Here is an 18,442-nt window from a genome sequence, read left to right on the forward strand (position 1 = left end):
GCCCGTGTTCTGCCGAGCGCCAATCTGGGAGCCAGTCAGCTACGGCAAAAGGAGCCGAGGACAGCAGGGAAGAGGGAGGTCGAGGGTCACGTCACCACCCTGAGGGCAGAGAACACGGCTATAGAAAAGACACCAAACACAGAAGAGAGCGTCATCGTTCTTATTCCCAGTCTTCAAGGCCCCGTGATTCATCTACGAGTGAATTAGCCTCCACAGGCCACGCCAACCAATCAAATGGATCTCGTTCCCGGTCACCTATCAAAGAACGGCTTGCGACGAAAAGATCCACTGACAGGACTCAAAAATGACACACTACTTTTTCTACAGAGTAAAATGTACTCTCTAAGGGCTGATTTATACTTCTGCTAGGATGCAAGAGAAACAGGAGAGAGATTTACCGGTAAGTGAAAAAGCCAATGAGCTGATGTGCACACTTGTATAATCTTAACATGGCTCTTAAGTATACTGCTGATCAAATCCACTATGAGAAATGCCAGATTTGCTAATTGTGATATTTTTCCAACAGGCTAATGCGGTTCTGAGAACTGGATTAATATCGATGTTGGAAAATTTGGCTCCTGTTTTGACATATCAAGACTCGAAATGATGCTCCATGAGGCAATGATTGGCCAACAACAATGATCACAATGATACAGACACCTGGAGAAGGCACAATGTTTCTTTTTATTCATCTTTGGGCAGAAATTTTTTAGTTTGGTTTAGGGATGTCACGATACCAAAAATCTAGTAGTCGGTACCGATACCACCAAAAGTACACGATACTTGATATCAAAGTCGATACCATGGTGTGGTATAAAAATAAAATTAAAAAAACTCTCCTGGAGGACATCCTCCTCTTGCTGATACTGGCAAAGAGAGCACGAGACAGAGAGAGAGAGAATTTTAGTTATCAAACACTGTCTGACAATGAGTCTCCGGAGGTGCACTCCTAAACGTGCGCGCACACATGCACACATACACTCACACACCCCTTATACTCTGAATGCAAGCATTAGTTTAAATTCACTGATATGGTGGCAGGCCGAAAAGATTTATTAAAAGCATGAACATTTGAATAATTATTTGTGACATAAGGCTACATTTAGCTGACAGGACACGGGCTGATTGGCAATGCATGGTGGTCCATTAGGAGGTAGTTTATAACATCGCAATGCGTTAACGTCTAACAAATAACTGGCTATCGCTAACATTACATGGAGCATAATGTTAGCTGGTTTCACGGCTACGCCTCAAACAAATATAATATAGGACCGTCTTTCAGGTGCTTTGCCAAATTCCAGGTGTTTCCTCGCTTTGTTTGAAATGAACGATAGCATCGGTTGCACACCAGAAACCGATTCTAGCTTTCCTCTCTTTTCCTCTCAACGAGTCGGGGCGGAGCTAAACTTGTTAGGCTTAGCTGATCTTCTGTAGTTTTTCCCGTGTGCTTGTAGGCGTTCCTCTTCTTCTTCACCACTTGTGGACCGACTAAAACACTTGCGCGTATTTGCTGCCCCCATCAGGTCCGGAAGAATCGCAATCTCTATACTTTCGTTACAAACGGTACCATTGGTACTGCAGAAAAACAAGTACTGTCACGTTTTAAGAATGGTTGTACCGAAGTATCGGTTCTCGTGACATCCCTAGTTTGATTTGTCAAAAACCTTTACCCACAACGGAACAAACCAAACTAAAACGTCCTGCCAGATTTACAAACATTTCAGTAACACTGATTATTCTTCATACTTGCCTGTTTGTAACATGTTCACAAAACGCAAAGATGATTTAGTGACCTGCACGAAGAAACCTCTATAAAACTTACAGAAAGCTCAAAATGACGATTAAATAAATGTAAAAGCATCTCGTTCATGTCCTCCAGTAAAGCAGCTCGGCCACTGCAGTGCATCAGTTACCACAGACACACTCTTACTCCTTCTCCTGTTATAGGGTGTCATTACTTTTGTCGTAATTGAATGCCTTAACCTTTTACCGGTAAATTTGTTCGTATCCAGTTTGTCACTAAACGAGTCAACTAAAGTGAGCGAGTCTTAGACTGAGTAAATCCTTTTGGTGGTTTATTCAGGTGCACCTGAATAAAGCAAGTCTTTTAAATGACCTCAGATATTTAAATAAATAAGGCTCAAATACTTTGCTATTCCTTTGTTTTTCTATATTTTCCGGTTTGGTGCCGCTGCCCCCTAGTGCACACATTCACACCGTGAGCAAATCTTTTGGCAGATGTGAATGTCTGCACATTGACGCCTGCACGTGTTTACACATTTACAGATGCAGAAGTACAAATCAGCCTGAAGTCGTCAGCTGTCTGGATTGCCGTTTGCTCTCTCAGGTGTATCAACAGATGCAGGATTTTTTTCTTAATTAATTCTACACACTCAGCTCTTGGAGCTTGAACTTGTTTTTATATTTTTAATGCCATATACTGCATAGCTCAGCAATACGATAAGATCTCATAATAAATATATGACGCACGTTTTTCTCTGAGCAGCACAGGTTTCTTAGTACTGTTAAACACTGAGTCCAGTCTACTATTAAACAGCAGTGATGATGAAATAGCACTTTTATGAACTTTTTTTTCATTTGTTTCTTCGTCTTGAATATAATCGGTTTGTAGAGGTTTCATGCAAATCCCTGGAAAGAGAAAGCAAATTTTTTTAAAAAATGAACACTTTTTTTTTTTTTTTTTTTTTTGCCCTACTGTGATTTTTTTTTGTGTGTGATATATTTTTTTTCCATGTGGTCTACAAAAAAATGGCTTAACAGAATATGTAGATAAAATGTAATAAAATATCCCTGGCTAATCTCTACATTCTTTTAAAAAATGTCAAAAAACATTCAAGGACACCTAGTTTCCTAAATGGAGGGGATACCTACTTTAGGGTTCTCCTGAGGGGCAACAGAAGAACCCATGGGAAGAAAGTTTCTTAAGACTGAACCTTTTATAAGCGTGTATTAGATTATATTAATTATTATTGCAGTGTATATGCTTAATGGTAATCCAATAATTATAATAATTATTATTATTATTATTATTATTATTATCATTGTAATGTCGCTGATGTGTACATATTAGGGCAGTTGAAGTTCTGAGCTCATGACCAGAATGTTGTGAGTTCAAATCCCAGCGCTACCAGAGGGGAAAAAAGCTTTAAGCCTCAGCTGCTCGGATTGCTTCACTTGTTCACGTTCTTTGATATGACCATCTCAAACCGAATAACTGTAACGCAGTCACACTCAACACTTGCTCAATTTCAAATCATGAATTAATCATTAAAGGCTCTTAGAAAATGAAATGTTTTAAATGAGCCACTTTTCTCATCAAACAGACGACCATGCCGAGCCTCCTCCAGTTCACTTGTTTTCTATTTGCTTTCTCTTTACAAATTTTGCGCCCTCTGTCAAACGATGTGATTTACGACGTGGTTATGTTTCTTCCATGGACGACTTTGAATTCAATCGAAATGTCATTATCATTCCTTTTGCGTTACTCTCAGTTCAACACTGTTTGCGCAGGCTTTCGTTTGTCGCCACTGGGTAAGCAGGTTTTATCGCCTCACTCTGACATGGATTAGGTATGTATGTGTTCAATCGCCAGCCTCCCACTCTTCTTATTGCCTTAAAAGCAGGTAAAAAGGTTTCCACCACAAAAAAACAACAGATATTCATTATTCCAAGTAACGAAAATGGTTGAATAATGTATTAAGATTTTACAAGTGTAAAGTTTGTTTCTCCATTTCTTGAAATATCGAAATATTCTCTAATAACTTGTATCGCCTTTATAACCGCCTTCAATCTATTTGCATACTTTCTGAGCTGCTTATAATAATAATGTACAGATTTATTACAATATCAGGGGTGCAAACCTTTGCACTATACATATCCGTATGTTGTGGATAAAATGTACAATGATCTGCATCAACCATTTGTTGCATGACATGAGCTCATTTGCAAATGTGTGATCTTCAGTTCGTCTCTAAGGACAGCGACAAAATCAAAGTGTTACGACTATTACAAAAGGCGCAAACATTCACTGATGCTCAAGAAGGCAACACGATAGATTAACAGCCAGCAGGATTATCGGTGTAAATTGTTATTATTTTGTTTTCTGGGAAACATGTAAATATCTTATGCAACTTCTGAAGGGCAGTACTACATGGGGAAAAAAAGATTTTTAGACAAAATAATTTACACTGATCATCCAGTTCAAAACTTTACACCCTCTGGCTCTTAATGTATCGTGTCACCTTCTTGAGCATCAGTGAATGTTTGCACCTTTTGTAATAGTCGTGAGACGAATCCCTCAGTTGTCCTCAGTGTGAAAAAAAAAAAGGATCTTGACATCATACAGTCGCTGTTGGAAAGGGTCAAATATACAGAAGATGCTAGAAAAGTAAAGGATGAGCAGGACCTGGAGGATTTCTCTGAAGAACAGTGGGCAGTTTAACTGCTCAGGACAAACAAGGGACTCATGAACAACTATCACAAAATATAAACACAGTCGTTGATCATCCAGGTAACAACACACAGTATTAAGAATAAACTTTTGAACTGGTTCATTTGTGTAAATTCAGTTATTATTGTGTCTTGTGGATTATACGTAAGCATCTGTTATGTGAAATAGCTTATTCAGGACAGGATTAAATAAAAAAACAAAATCCAATTTTTATGATCCCTTTATTCTTTATTTTAGTTTGCAGATTCTGCAAGGTGTATGTAAACTTATGAACTCAACTTTATTTATATTGCAGTCATATTTCTTTGTCACCAGGGTGGTGCCCTTATGCTTTGTACGTGTAATATGTTTCACCTGGAAATGTGGATTACGTAAAAACATGATTTAAGGTACGTAATTTGTTTTTAAAGTAAAGATGTAAAGATACAATTATATGTAGCGCTCTAGGTAAAAGACTGACGCTAAAGGTTCAAATTGTGTACACATTAGGGGACCCACCCCAGCGATAAATAGTCATATAGTTTTTTACTGAAAGTACAGGATAATGCTTCAATCAGGATTCAGTTTAAAAGTAATTGTTTTTGTTGAAGTAATGGTAAGCTCTAAGTCTTTCTATGTTTCTGCTTGTGGCCACCCTATTGTAAACGGTTTCACGATTCATCCCTTTCTTTTTCTGTAAAAGCTTTTTAATCACCGCCTGAGCTCAGCTAGCAGTGCTTTTTAAAATTTTGTATTTTCATCGCTGGCTGGGCAACGTTCCACTCCATATCACTTAAGACCATTTAGGCTCTCATAACGGCCGTAGATGTGCCATCAAACCGCGCCGTCTCTCTCACGCTTCATAAACCTCATTGTGCGCCTCCAGCATTGCCGTAATCACCATGGATAACTATTTCCTTCCCTTTCAAACGAAAGTCATATATAAACACCATTAAGCCGTGCTACATGCGGCCAGCGTGAGAGGAATGGGTTTGCTCGTACTTTTATGGCGCGACATCGAGAGCCCCATTTTAGATACGACAGAGTGCCATTATAGCGTGTGAAGAGGTGCAGGCAAACACAGCATTGTATCAGACGGTCTGAGTACTGGACAGCCACAGACAGGTTAAAAAGCAAACTTTTACTGTGTATTGACTTTTACTGTGTCTCTATTTTTCTCATTTAATTACGTGTCAAAATAGACATTCACTGTATATTATAAAACAGGATGTCCATTATGCTTCCATATAGATATATAGTTAATTTAGTTCAATATTCCAAAATATACAGTGTGGTGCAAAAATCTGAGACCACATTGAGCATCTGTTGTTTTTTTCTTCTTCTTTTAAAACTGGAAATAACAAAGTTTTAGAATTTAAATTTTCAAAATTCTAAACCAAACAGATAAAAAAAAAGAAAATGTGCAACATCTTGACTCTTCAATATTCAAGATTTTTTTTTTAAAATCTAGGTCACTATTTAAATTTAAGCAAATTCATGATATTGTTAACTCCAAAAAGGTCAGATTTTCCATTAGTTTAATCCATTACCGTTGAAGCACATGTTCAGACGACACACCGATGGATTTAATCTAACACGGATCATCAGGTTTTACACAAACTTGTGGCGTCCGTGCCAGCTCGGCTGCACGCTGTCATTAAAACAAATCGGGGACAGACCAAATACTAAGAAACTCTGAAATTCATGTAAATATTTCTAAGATTCTACTTTTCACTCATGTTATTACTGATAATATCATTTGTAATGAACACATTAGTGTTAAATTGAAACAGAATACCAAACAGAAGCGTTTTCACTAGTGCTCTCAGACTTTTGGATACCACTGTATATAAAGTTAAAGTACACGATCCAGAAAAGTAAAAGAAAGACACTTCAGGGATCACATTATTTCAGCCTCAGGGTTAATTCATGATGCTAATACTGTTTTGCACCTTATACCAGTGGCTAAGCAGGAAAAAGTGACACTAGCCACAGTATAAAACATAAATATAATATAAACATAAACATAAAACTGTACTTTTCCTTGTCACTTTGGTGGTACTATCAAGGATACACCATTTGTGGCTTTAGTATGTATCTTTCATCTTTAAAAAGCATTTAAGAACCTCTGATCTGTCTGTAAAGCTTTACTCTGAAACCTAATTAAAGATACTTTACCACATGCACTTTCCTGGGTAAAAAAAACCCCCCAAAACAACATACTAATGGTATGTACTCAGCATGTCCGCTTGATAGTACCAGCCCAGCAACAAGAAAAAGTACAGTTTGGTACCTTTTATTTTTGAGAGTTCTGTCTTTTATTTTGACTAAATGCTAGCATAGCTAACGAGTAAGACAAACCAGTTAGCATTGTGATGAAACTGGATGCTGAAATCATCATTGCTTCAAGACAGTGTTTGTCTAAATAATACCATTTATACATAAATACACAGTTCTACAAAATAGCAGATACACTTCACATAATAAATATATCAATTGAAATAATAATTGAAAAATGATGGCCATTAGCTATGCAAGGCAGGCTAGTTTTGCTATGTACTGTTGGAGATAATAGTAGGCTATGTCATACAGTGTAAGAAACCATATAGGTGATGATTCTGTGTTAAAATACTTTCTAAAATGACTCAACCTAGTTTGAGACAAGTGTGTGATAATTCTGGCATGTTGTTTGCTAATTGTTGAACTAGGCCCTATATAGTACTTTCAGCTACATTAGCCTCGTTGCTCCGATTGTAAACTAAAGAAGTTAATTTCAGACAACAAGCATGTGTTGGCTAAATCACTGACTTGTTATAGCGTTGAAAAAAAGAGCTAAGTTTGTAAAGATTTTGCTGCACTAGCAATGGGTCTTCTGAGTAATTTTTTTTAAGTGATTAAGAAAATTACTCAATAAAAGTAAATACTTAAATAATTACTTTTTTAAATACAATTAACACAATTAATCTTAACATGTACTATATCTGATGATTGGGTTTTTTTTGTATCATTTTGTTAACTAACCGACTGAGCTATGCTGAATTGAACACCATCTCGAAAAGTAACGTTAGCTGGCTAGCTAACTTAACCAAATGCTGCTGCATATTTTGAGTTCCTTGCTCATCGTGTTTGTTATCTAGCTAACTAGCTCGTGATAATTCATTCATGGTTCTAGCAATCTAGCAAAGATGCCACTTAGAAATGATACGGCCAGCTAGTCTACCTCACTAATGACTTACCTGTGCACATTTCCACAGGTTGGATGTTGAGATGTGAAATGCCGATATCTTCATGGGGTTCGGCTCACATCATTTGCACATCATTATCACATTACTTCCTTCCAAGCATTTAGAACTGAAGAGTATACCTGATAAATTGGGCCAGGGATGCTCATCTGTCTCCCATGTCTCAGACATTGCTGCTAAGCGTTTGGCACCTGAAGTGTGACAAACTGCTTTATTTTGACTGAGTCTTGAAATTAAATTATTTTACCTTTGGACAGACTGTCTTTTAGACGGCGTACAGTCTTCTGAGACTAAATGCATTCTTTTCTTTTTCTTTTTTTAAAGTCCTAGGATTTAATTAGTTACAGTGAGATATGTACTTAAGTATTTTAATTAGAGTACATGTAGTTCATCATTCAACCCTGGGTTTTAGACACTTAACGTTATGTTTTTCTCATGTTGGTTATATACTGTATTTGGTTGGTTATATATTGTATATTCTATATGGTTTTTCTGTAAAGGTTTCCATTCCGTATAATGTTTTATGGCAAACATCTCAATTCTAATCCTGGAGCACCTTCAACCTGAACACATTTTGGTGTTTCTGCTGTTCCCAACTCACTAACGAGCCTGAACTAGATTGAACTGGGGGAATTAGAGGAAGAAAAAACACCAAATTGAGCAGGCCAGTGGTTCTCCAGGACCAGGATTGAGGGCCGTTTTAGGGCGTTTTTCTCTCTGTGTTGGTGATGAGTATGTGGTTGCTCAGTGTCCATCCCAATGTACATTTCAGTGCTAATTGAGTTCTTTGTCACACTCCATGATAATTGGTTTACTTCGAACATCTTGGTTTTATTTAACCATGAGGGCTTTAGTTTAATGGACCGACAGCAGGAGTGCCTAATGGTAGGTAAACTGCCGAGGGACGTGGGGCAACGGGTAGAGAGGAAAATGTGTTCTGCTGATTGGTGCTGGTGTCCATAACAGACCGTGCATAAGAGTGAAAGTTAAATGGGCCGTTTGATGCGACATTTTATAAATCTCAGGCGTTGCCGTGAGCGTGTGAAGCAGGTCTCGTGACTCATGGCTTTTTCTGTAACCTTGGACTGGTTTTCTCAAAACAACAACAAAGGAAAAAAACAGTAAACTCACTGCTGGACAGAGATGAACACTAAGTTATTCAAGACAGTATATGTTAACACTGGTCAACTTAACATGATTTGACTTCTCTGGCTTGTTTTCATCTCTTTGTACATCTGTGACACATCGGTATTGTTTTCTTCATCCACCTTGTCTTGATAAAGCAATTTAGACTGAATTATAAAAGTCCTTCTTTATTTGCAGTAAGAGTTCATCTAATACCACATCCAATTTTGGAGCAAAGTTGTTATAGTATTTAAACTGCTCAAGACATTAGTGTTTCAGCAGCACAGAATGTAGATGCAGGAGTCTTTCTCTGTCTCTCACTTTGTGTCTCTTCACTCGCCCGAGACAACTGCAGGTGTAGCCTTGATAAGTCATGGACAAACAGAGATGTTTGTTAAAGCCATTGATCTGAACACGGCCGGTCCTGTTCAATTATTGGCGAGCCACGAAGGAGACACGAATGAAAACTTGTTGTCAGCTCTTTGTGTAAACAGTGACACCAATGGCTAAGGTGAAGCAGGGTCACATGGTGCCGGTGACACACCTACTGGAGGCCCTAAAGCGGCGCCAGTCGCACAGGTACAGCACAGGAGTCTAACGCACAGGGACAGGACGCTGTTCCCACACCGTGCATTACAGGCATGAATCGGGAAGAACATTACTACTCGGCCAGCCACCTTTACAAGGACTCCTGTGCCTATCAGAGACCACACAATGAGGAGTACAGCCCAAGCCCGCCGCCGTGCCTTTACATGACCAGGCAGACCCAATCCGTCTACGCTTCTCCTGCCTTAGTCACCCAGGACCAACACCATCTTCCTGATATCACGTCCTATGTGCCCGGACGAGAAGACCTGGCAGTGTCTCATCTGCCCCACTCACAAGCTCAACAGCTGCCCCTTCAATCTTTCACGGGTTACGGAGACTCTCTGGACCTGTGCTCTGAACGAAACAGGTGCCATCTTCCTTTCCCTTGGATGAAATCGACAAAATCTCACACGCATGCTTGGAAAGGACAATGGACAGGTAATGGGTGTACTTTGCCCAATACTCTTTACCTACAGATTTCTATGTACGTTTTTTGTATTACGGTCTTAAACCTAAAGTTGAGTCCTAAATCTCTAAGAATCTGTTTAAACTCTAAGAACTGTTTGAATAAATTAATCTGGTCATTTAACCTTTATCTTGTGTAGGCAGTTTTAGATTGGTTTGCCATGAATAGGTGACTTGATTTGTTATAGTCTACCATGGAGGCCTTTGTGAAATGCTCAGAATAGTCCTCTAATGCAATGTTAATTACATGCGTTAGCATAAATAGCGTCAATGTTGGATAGTTCAGTGATTGGAAGAATGGTGCAGCCTATTCCTTGTATTCATTATACTCCTGGCATTGGCACTGTCATTATAACTTTATTAGGATGGAATATTTTTGTTTTGGTACTTTTTTTCCGGCTCTTTGTACGATTCTCAGCCCTCGTTTACCAGCCTTGGTGGTCTTGCTAATATCATTTTATACATTTGTTTAAATGTCAGCAAATGGTAAAACTAAAACTTTGCAGACATCTGATAACTTTTTTTTACATGTATATTATATATCTAATTGTGGATATTATGGTAGCCAGTATGTATATAGATCGGTTTTGAGGGCCTTGTAAAAAAAAAAAAAAAACAACAGTATGAAGCCCAAAGGGTAAGGCCAGAATGAAGCTTTTTTTTTTTTTTTTCATTTTTAAGTTTCAGCTTAATAAAAAAATTATACAATTTAAAAGAATGAACTGAAATTTATGTGAATTTAATTTTCCTAGTAGTTTATATTATGTTATATTATATTATAATAATATTGTATAATAATATATATAATATTATATTATATTAACCTGCATTGATGCAGCAAATTAATTTGATGATAAAAAACTAAATAAAAATAAATACAAGTAAAGAATAAAAAAACCACACTTATCCTGTACTTACTACTATTAGTTAATTATTATATAATTATTGCCCTAAGGAACACCATCATAAAAGGAAGCGCTTACATTAAAATACGTCATTTACAAAGATTTTAGGGTTTTAAGAGAGTAACTGATTACGATTAAACCTTGTTTCAGATCATCACTTGTAAGCAGATATAGACAAATACTGCATTTCAGCAATGTAAGCATTTAACAGAACTTAACTAGACACGGCATTACATGATAATGCAACAATTATTCAAAGTTAGAACATTTCATTCCAACACCTGGCTGTTCCATGTAACCCTTATGGGTTAGTGAGAATATTTTCCTTAAATAAAATGTGTTAAGTCACATTTGTTTAAAAGTTGCCTTCAGAGACTAGAGGGGTTAAGAAGCATAGACAAGGGGTCCATCATTTTTAAATTTTAGGTTTAATAACAGTAGTGGGGACTCTTATTAAAGCCATTACAACTATTTTAAAGTTATTGTAGCTAATAGTTATTAGATTATAGTAGCCTAAATAAATATTAAAGTTTACAGTCTTCACTGTGTCTAAAGTCATTCAATTAAAATGAGTTTAATAGCCTATAAATTATAAAATCTGAGTAAATTCATTTGTCTAGCTCACTACCGGTACTGGTAATGTTGTACAACAATATAACTATGAAACATTTTTAACACAGTATAACTTGTTTGGATGCTGTGGGAAAAAAGTTCAGGAATAAACAGCTCTAACAAATATATAAATACACCCTCACACAAGGGTATCCGACTGTACCTTTCCTCGTTGCTGGAGTGATACCATTAAGCGTGTGCCTTTTATCGATTTAGTATGTATATTTGACATAGAAATGTGTATGTAGTGTATCCTTACACAAGGTTTACTGTGTAAATGAATTATGGTCTAGTTATATATGTTAAATCTTTTTGAAAGGTACACTATATCAACATTTGCAGGTAAAAGATACTAAAAATATATTAAAGGTACGAAAGATAAGGGTACTTCCTAAGCAACAAGGAAAAGTTAGAGTGTAGATAAATGTGTTAGCTTTAGAAGTTTGGCTAAAAATTAGATGCAGTTTTTTTGGGGTTTTTTTGTAGCACAAGTGCAAAGCAACAAAGGAGCAAATATAGGACACTTAACATGTCTTGGCTGTTTGATTACATTTAGGACTAGACAAAATCTGTAAGCTTTTTATTATTTTTTTTTTTTTTGCTTTAACATAGCCTACAAAGATGCATGCATATACTTGATGTCCCATAATTCCCAACTTCATAGGGTTGACGTATAGTTTTATATTTTTTGAGATAGAAAAGGGAATTTGATAGGAATTTGTGTAAATTGTGGACATATTGAGCAAGCTCTCTCTCTCTCTCTCTCCAATTATATATCTATACCTTATATATGGGAGTCTAATATAGAAAAGGAACGTAAATATACAAAGTGTAGGTCTGGAGTTTACTGACGCACCTATGAATTAGAAACCTGCCTCATGTTTATAAAAGAAATCTGTTCTATAATCATTTATATATATAGGCCTATAACTGACTCCGACTGTCTCGTGCGTCTCGGCAGGTCCGTACGCGGTGGAGCCCGAGGAGAACAAGCGCACGCGCACGGCCTACACGCGCGCGCAGCTGCTCGAGCTGGAGAAGGAGTTCCTCTTCAACAAGTACATCTCGCGTCCGCGGCGCGTCGAGCTCGCGCTCACGCTCAGCCTTACCGAGCGCCACATCAAGATCTGGTTCCAGAACCGGCGCATGAAGTGGAAGAAGGAGGAGGACAAGCGGAGAGCACGCGGGACGGATCCCGAGCAAGACTCCTCCGTCACTTCCGGCGACCTCAGAGACGACGCGTGTGGCACGCACGCGGCACCGCCTTCACCTCTGCAGTCTCACACCGCGCCCTCGGTTCCGCGAGACCCCGCCTGAAAATCTTCAGCAGTGCTGAAAGGAGATGAAGCACGAAATTCAGGAACATGTGCTTAAATACAAAAAAAAACCCTCTTGGACTCAAAGTTGAACTTATATACAGATGTATATAAAAGCTCCAGGCGACGTCATCACCAGGTCATTGTCCGGCATTACTGCAGAGGAGGGTGAACACTGCTAAAGTGGGACACGTGTGAAAATAGCACTTTGTCTGTCACTTCACAGGACACGTTTATAAAATGCTTAAGATCTCGCTTACACTGTTCAAATGCAAAAAAAAATGAAGAAATATCACAACACACGTGCAATGGCCGTTTTTACAGCCTCTGTTTATCACCCTGTGAAACTGTTACTGTGGGACAACTATTGTTTTTACTCTAAAAAGAAAAGGAAATACAGATGCTAGGAATCTAATTAACATATAATTAACATTTCATTCTATTTGATTTGGCTTCAAATACATGTATATATATTTAAACACACACACTATCATATATATATATATATATATATTCTATAAAACAATGCATACAGCATACAGTGAAAAAACTCTTTACTTCCCAACCATCAACTCAGTAAAGATCACAGAAGTATACACAGGTGAACATACAGTGCTTAAGTGTCCCACTTGACCAATATTCACCCTACATTACTGCACTTCAGATCACCAAACTAAACACATCATATGTTAGATTCAATTCTTTGGCGTAAATTGAAATGTACAGATTTCCCCTCCCTGCTGAAAACACAGTCATACTGGTAGACCATGTTTTTCAGCTGGTAAGTTATTTTCCAACTAATTATTGATCAATAAATGATTGATCTTTTCTAATTACGTTACTGTTCTGTTATTTTCCTAAAAACAACATGCCTATGGTAGAGCACTAGTGGCAGTAATGCAGTTTCTTTTCTGAAAGCAGGTATCATCTGGTAACTGTGGTCTACAAGTTTGAGCACCTAGGGTTGTGTTTTGCTAGCTGGTCAGACCAAGCTGGATTTTTCAGTGCAACAATAAAGAAGCTTAACATGTCATGGATAATGTATTCTACATTTTGGAGAAGGGTAAAATTAGATTTAAACAGGTTTTTTTTTCCTTTTTTTCTGAACTATTGATTTACACATCGCTCATAATGTTATTTACAGCTTTTGTTATTTACATTATGTACTACATTATGTACTGTATTAATAACAAAAATAATAACAATAATAAATAAATAAACAAAAGAGCCAAAAGATTTCCTTTTGGTTACTGACTGAGGTGAAGGTTGGGGTTAGATTTAGGTGCAGGCATAGGATCATTTCAAATGAAGTTCCTCACAAGGATAGTAATCTTTTTTTTTATTTTGTATGATGATATTATGGCTCAGACATCAACCACGACCAGTGTCATGATTATAAATGAGTATGCAGACTGTACCTTTTAGAAATAAGTGAACATATACTTTTTAAGGGGAAATTGGCCTTTCAACCTACCTATTCTGCCCGGTGTTTTTATACTACACCATACATTATATTACAGGGAAAGCCATTTAAAACCCCTCTTAATGTTTTTATGTTAGTCATTTCTTTTTTCTTGCATGTCTTCCCCACTTCCATACTTAAAATACAAATTGATTAGTGCAAAATATTACACATTTTCAACCGTAATATCATGTTGAAAATGTATAATATTTAAATCTAACTAAATCTGCATCACGGTGGCTTAGTGGTTAGCATGTTCGCCTCACACTTCTAGGGTTGGGGTTTTGAGTCCCACCGCTGCCTGTGTGGGGTACTCCGGTTTCCTCCCCAAGTCCAAAGAAATGCATGGCATGTTCAAAGTGTCAGTAGTGAGTGTATGTGATTGTGCTCCAGGTTCCCCGCGACCATGTAAGATACGCGGTATAGAAAATAGATGGATGGAAAGCTGTAACCTGTCTGGTGTAAGACAACCTGCGTTTTCGCCACTAGAGGGCAGTAGGAGCGTTTATATTTTCATGTGGACGCTGTTTATTTCAGATTCTGTGAACAGAATATTATGAAGATGAAAACAAAATGAAGATCTCTAATTTATTATAAGGCGATTGCCTTATGATCACTATACTATATTTTTATGTTATATTATGTCATGTCTATCCATCCATCCATCCATCTTCTGCACCGCTTATCCTCACTGGCTCGCGGGGAACCTGGAGCCTATCCCAGGGAAGTGTTATGTCATGTCTTGTCGTGTTATGTTATTCATAATTTTGTATATTTACACCAGGCTGCTGTACATTACACGAGTAAAAGGTGCTGATGCTTTCACGTGCATTTTTATTTGCAACGATTCGTGAAATGAAGTGAACCAAATAAAGTTGTGGTGAAGCTCTAAATAGCATTAGGCATATACCTCATTTTCAGGCCCAAATTCCTTGGTATTATTACCGATGACAGGAGATCAAGTGTTATTTTAATAAGTCGGATTTCTATTAGTCATTAGGGCGGCTGTGGCTCAGGTGGTAGCGCGGGTTGCCTACTGATGGTAGGGTTGGTGGTTCGATTCCCGGCCCACGTGACTCCAGATGCCGAAATGTCCATGGGCAAGACACTGAAGCGCAAGTTGCTCCTGATGGCAAGTTAGCTCCTTGCATGGCAGCTCTGCTACCATTGGTGTGTGAGTGTGTGGGTGAATGAGACACAGTGTAAAGCGCTTTGGATAAAAGCACTATATAAGTGCGCCATTTGCCACACCTTAAAATAGTCACTTTGCTTTAAAAAATAAACAAAACACCAAACACCCCCCCCCCCAAGATATACGTCACATATCTATTTGAAATATGGACATTTTTCTATCTGAAACAGCTCTAAACGTCTGAGGATTAAATATTACATGTTGGTCAAGTGCTGAATTAAACCCTAAGTGATTGGCTATATATCTTCCCTAACTCTTTCCTAATGAAGTGTGAACACATTCACATCATGTTATAGCTAATACTCTCATAAGATAATATACGCGCTGTCCTAATTATTCATGAAAGTGCATCCCACTTTATAGCTATCTTTATTGTGCATTATGAATTGAGAACATGATGCACTACAAGTCGCGTTCAGTAAGTAAAGTACTGGCAAGTTAATTACACACCAATCACAATCAAATCGAATAAAAGGAAATGCCAAGCAAATTAAACAGCCTATGACGTGATCATTCCCGTCCGATTTCACGCAAAGCTCATGAATTCAGAGCTTGTTTGTGGAGTCGGACAGCACAAGGTTGCGCAGTCGCAGCGCGCAAATCTTTTTCACCTCGTCGATGGCGCGCGCTCTCTCCGCCGCACGGTCGTTGCCGAGGCGGTCAAGCAGCTCCCGCGTGATGTCCCGTTTGGTGTTTAGCCGCGCGCATATGACGAACGGGAAGCCGAAGCGCCCCTTGTACTCAGAGTTGAGGCTGCGCATGCGCGACACCTCCACAGGCTGCAGGTCGGTGAAGCCAGCCGCGCGCTGCTCCTCCTGCGAGTCCCGGGTTAACGCGCCGCTCTGCAGCTCCCTTCCCGCCAGGTCCGGGTGGCACCGGAGGATCCCTTCTTTACCTGCGTGCACATGTTCACAAATCACTATGTGGCCTGGAGACAATTAGCCAGGGCTGGAAACCAGTAGGCTACTTGAGTAACCCACAATTCTTTACTTGAGTGTTATCAAAACTGAATACCCCTACTTCTCTACATTCCCCAGAGAACAAAATAACAAACATACTTTGTACTCCTTATGTTTTCATTTTACTGTGGCTTAGTGGTTAGCATGTTTGCATCGCACCTTCAGGGTTGGAAGTTCAAATCCCACCCCTGCCCTGTGCACATGGAGCTTGCATGCTCTCACCATGCCTGCAGTGCTTCCTCCTAGCACTCCAGTTTCCTCCCCTAGTCCAAAGATGTCTGTTGTAGCCTGATTGGCATTTACAGATTGTCTGTAGTGTGTAAAGGTGTGTGCAATTGTGCCCTGTGATGGGTTGGCACAACATCCAGGGTGTCCCCCGCCTTGAGCCCAGATTTACCTTTGACAGTCTCCAGGCTTCCCGCGGCTATGTGTAGGGTAAGCGGTAAGGAGAATAGATGGATGTTTTTATTTAGACCTTCAAATGATTCGTAACAAGTCTCTTCTGCTCTAATCCAGCTAACATCTGTACCCTAGACAGCAACAAAGCAGGCTATTTGTAGGTTTTTTTTAAGCATTTGGTTTAAAAACATCCACACAATTTCATCAATGTAGAAAAAAAAAACAATTCAAGAATCATTCCTTCATCAGCAGCTCTGTCCTACTGAAGTTCATCAGTTAAAAACATTTACTTTTTAATACATGAGTACATTTAAAGTGTAACATTTAAAGTAGCGACTTTTTGACTTTCACTCGAGTACATTTTGGCTGCATAATTCTTATTTTAATTGAGTGAGATTCTGACACAGTATTTTCTGGATTCACCCTGGATGGGACTCCACTCCATGCACACACACATTCACACATAGGAGCAGCAATTCATGTAACCAGTCCACCTACTTGCACGTTCATCCCATGTTCCTCTCAGATCCCCAAAACATGCAAAACTCCAAACAGAGAGGAGCTGCAGCTGCCGTACCATCATGCTGAATATACTATTCTTTCACTTAAGTATAATTTCTCAGTAATTTTTCCACTTCCACCAATTAGACCACCATATTTTTGCTTTCCTTAAAGTGAAAGATTTTGTGCACTTGATGCACCACTGTACCCGATTCAGGTAGACTGTCGATGAAGTCGGATATGTGGGCCTCGATGTCCGCTAGGCCTGTGAACGGACGGTGGATCCATATCGCAGCTGGGATGATGGGACATTTCTCAATCACATTCCCAAATATTTCCAAAAATTCCTCATACGAGAGTGCATTCACAGCGTTTATGTCCATGGTGTCTCATGCAAACTAGAGGGGAAGCTAAAGCAGGGTTAATGGCCGTGGAAGCTGGGACTTTAAACCCCATTTGTTTGTTCATGTGCATTTACCCCCCCCCCCCCCCCCCCCCCAAAAAAAAAAAAAAAAAACTAAGCCCAGCACCCAAGGGCCTAAATTTGGGTCATTTAATTTTTAATAATAATGGGAAAAGTTCATTAGCACTTCAAATGATACAGGATGTTTCAGACAAAATGTCCTTATTAGCAGTATACTAGATTAATTAATGTAGTAGCGCAAGTGCCTGTATTACTGAACAATTCTCAGTGGAAAAAAAAAGCTTTCAGATGGAATTACAATTGCTGCTGTATTATAATAATACTTCCAGTAGGACGAATTTCCTAATTTCACTCTTGGGGATCCCATGCAGTACACATTTAGGTTGTATCCCAATTTCTTGCATTGGATAGAAAACTTACAAGAATGAATTCCAAGTAAGAAAGACAAGTGCAATCACATTATCAACTTTTATTGGACTTATGATGTACGTAACAAAACTGTTTAAAATAAATAAATAAATAAATAAATAAATAAATAAATGTGTCAGCTCCGGTCTTTAAGGACTAAAACATAACCACAACATATGCGTTACAGTGGCACAATTCAAAATTACGTGGAAAAGTTCATAGGAAATACATTTCCTACCTTGTTATCCTAATAAAATCATGAAGGCTGGAAATGGTCCACGGTCACCTACAATCATCTACAGTTCTTTTTTTGTCATGCCAGAAAAGGGTGTAAGCAATCCTCGAAAGCATGATACACTAAAAACTGGCTTTGATCCTGGAGTCCCTTCTGAAA

The 18,442-nt window shown here is 38.6% G+C and overlaps 2 protein-coding genes across 2 annotated transcripts; one reads left to right on the plus strand and one right to left on the minus strand.

Annotated features, from left to right (window-relative positions):
* The first annotated feature begins 7,366 nt into the window (after window positions 1-7,366).
* On the plus strand, window positions 7,367-13,193 carry pdx1 (pancreatic and duodenal homeobox 1). Its single transcript, XM_053612158.1, has 2 exons — window positions 7,367-9,843; window positions 12,349-13,193. The coding sequence occupies exons 1-2, from the start codon at window positions 9,459-9,461 to the stop codon at window positions 12,702-12,704; spliced, it is 741 nt and encodes a 246-aa protein (XP_053468133.1). The 5' UTR covers window positions 7,367-9,458; the 3' UTR covers window positions 12,705-13,193.
* Window positions 13,194-15,709: 2,516 nt separating this feature from the next.
* Window positions 15,710-17,691, minus strand: urad (ureidoimidazoline (2-oxo-4-hydroxy-4-carboxy-5-) decarboxylase). The gene is made up of 2 exons (XM_053612044.1): window positions 17,425-17,691; window positions 15,710-16,252 (listed from the first exon to the last, which is right to left on the minus strand). Exons 1-2 carry the CDS (start codon window positions 17,597-17,599, stop codon window positions 15,903-15,905), a joined length of 525 nt encoding a protein of 174 aa, XP_053468019.1. The 5' UTR covers window positions 17,600-17,691; the 3' UTR covers window positions 15,710-15,902.
* Window positions 17,692-18,442: the final 751 nt, after the last annotated feature.

The sequence above is a fragment of the Ictalurus furcatus genome, chromosome 23 (assembly GCF_023375685.1).
Source record: "Ictalurus furcatus strain D&B chromosome 23, Billie_1.0, whole genome shotgun sequence".
Lineage (NCBI taxonomy): Eukaryota > Metazoa > Chordata > Actinopteri > Siluriformes > Ictaluridae > Ictalurus > Ictalurus furcatus.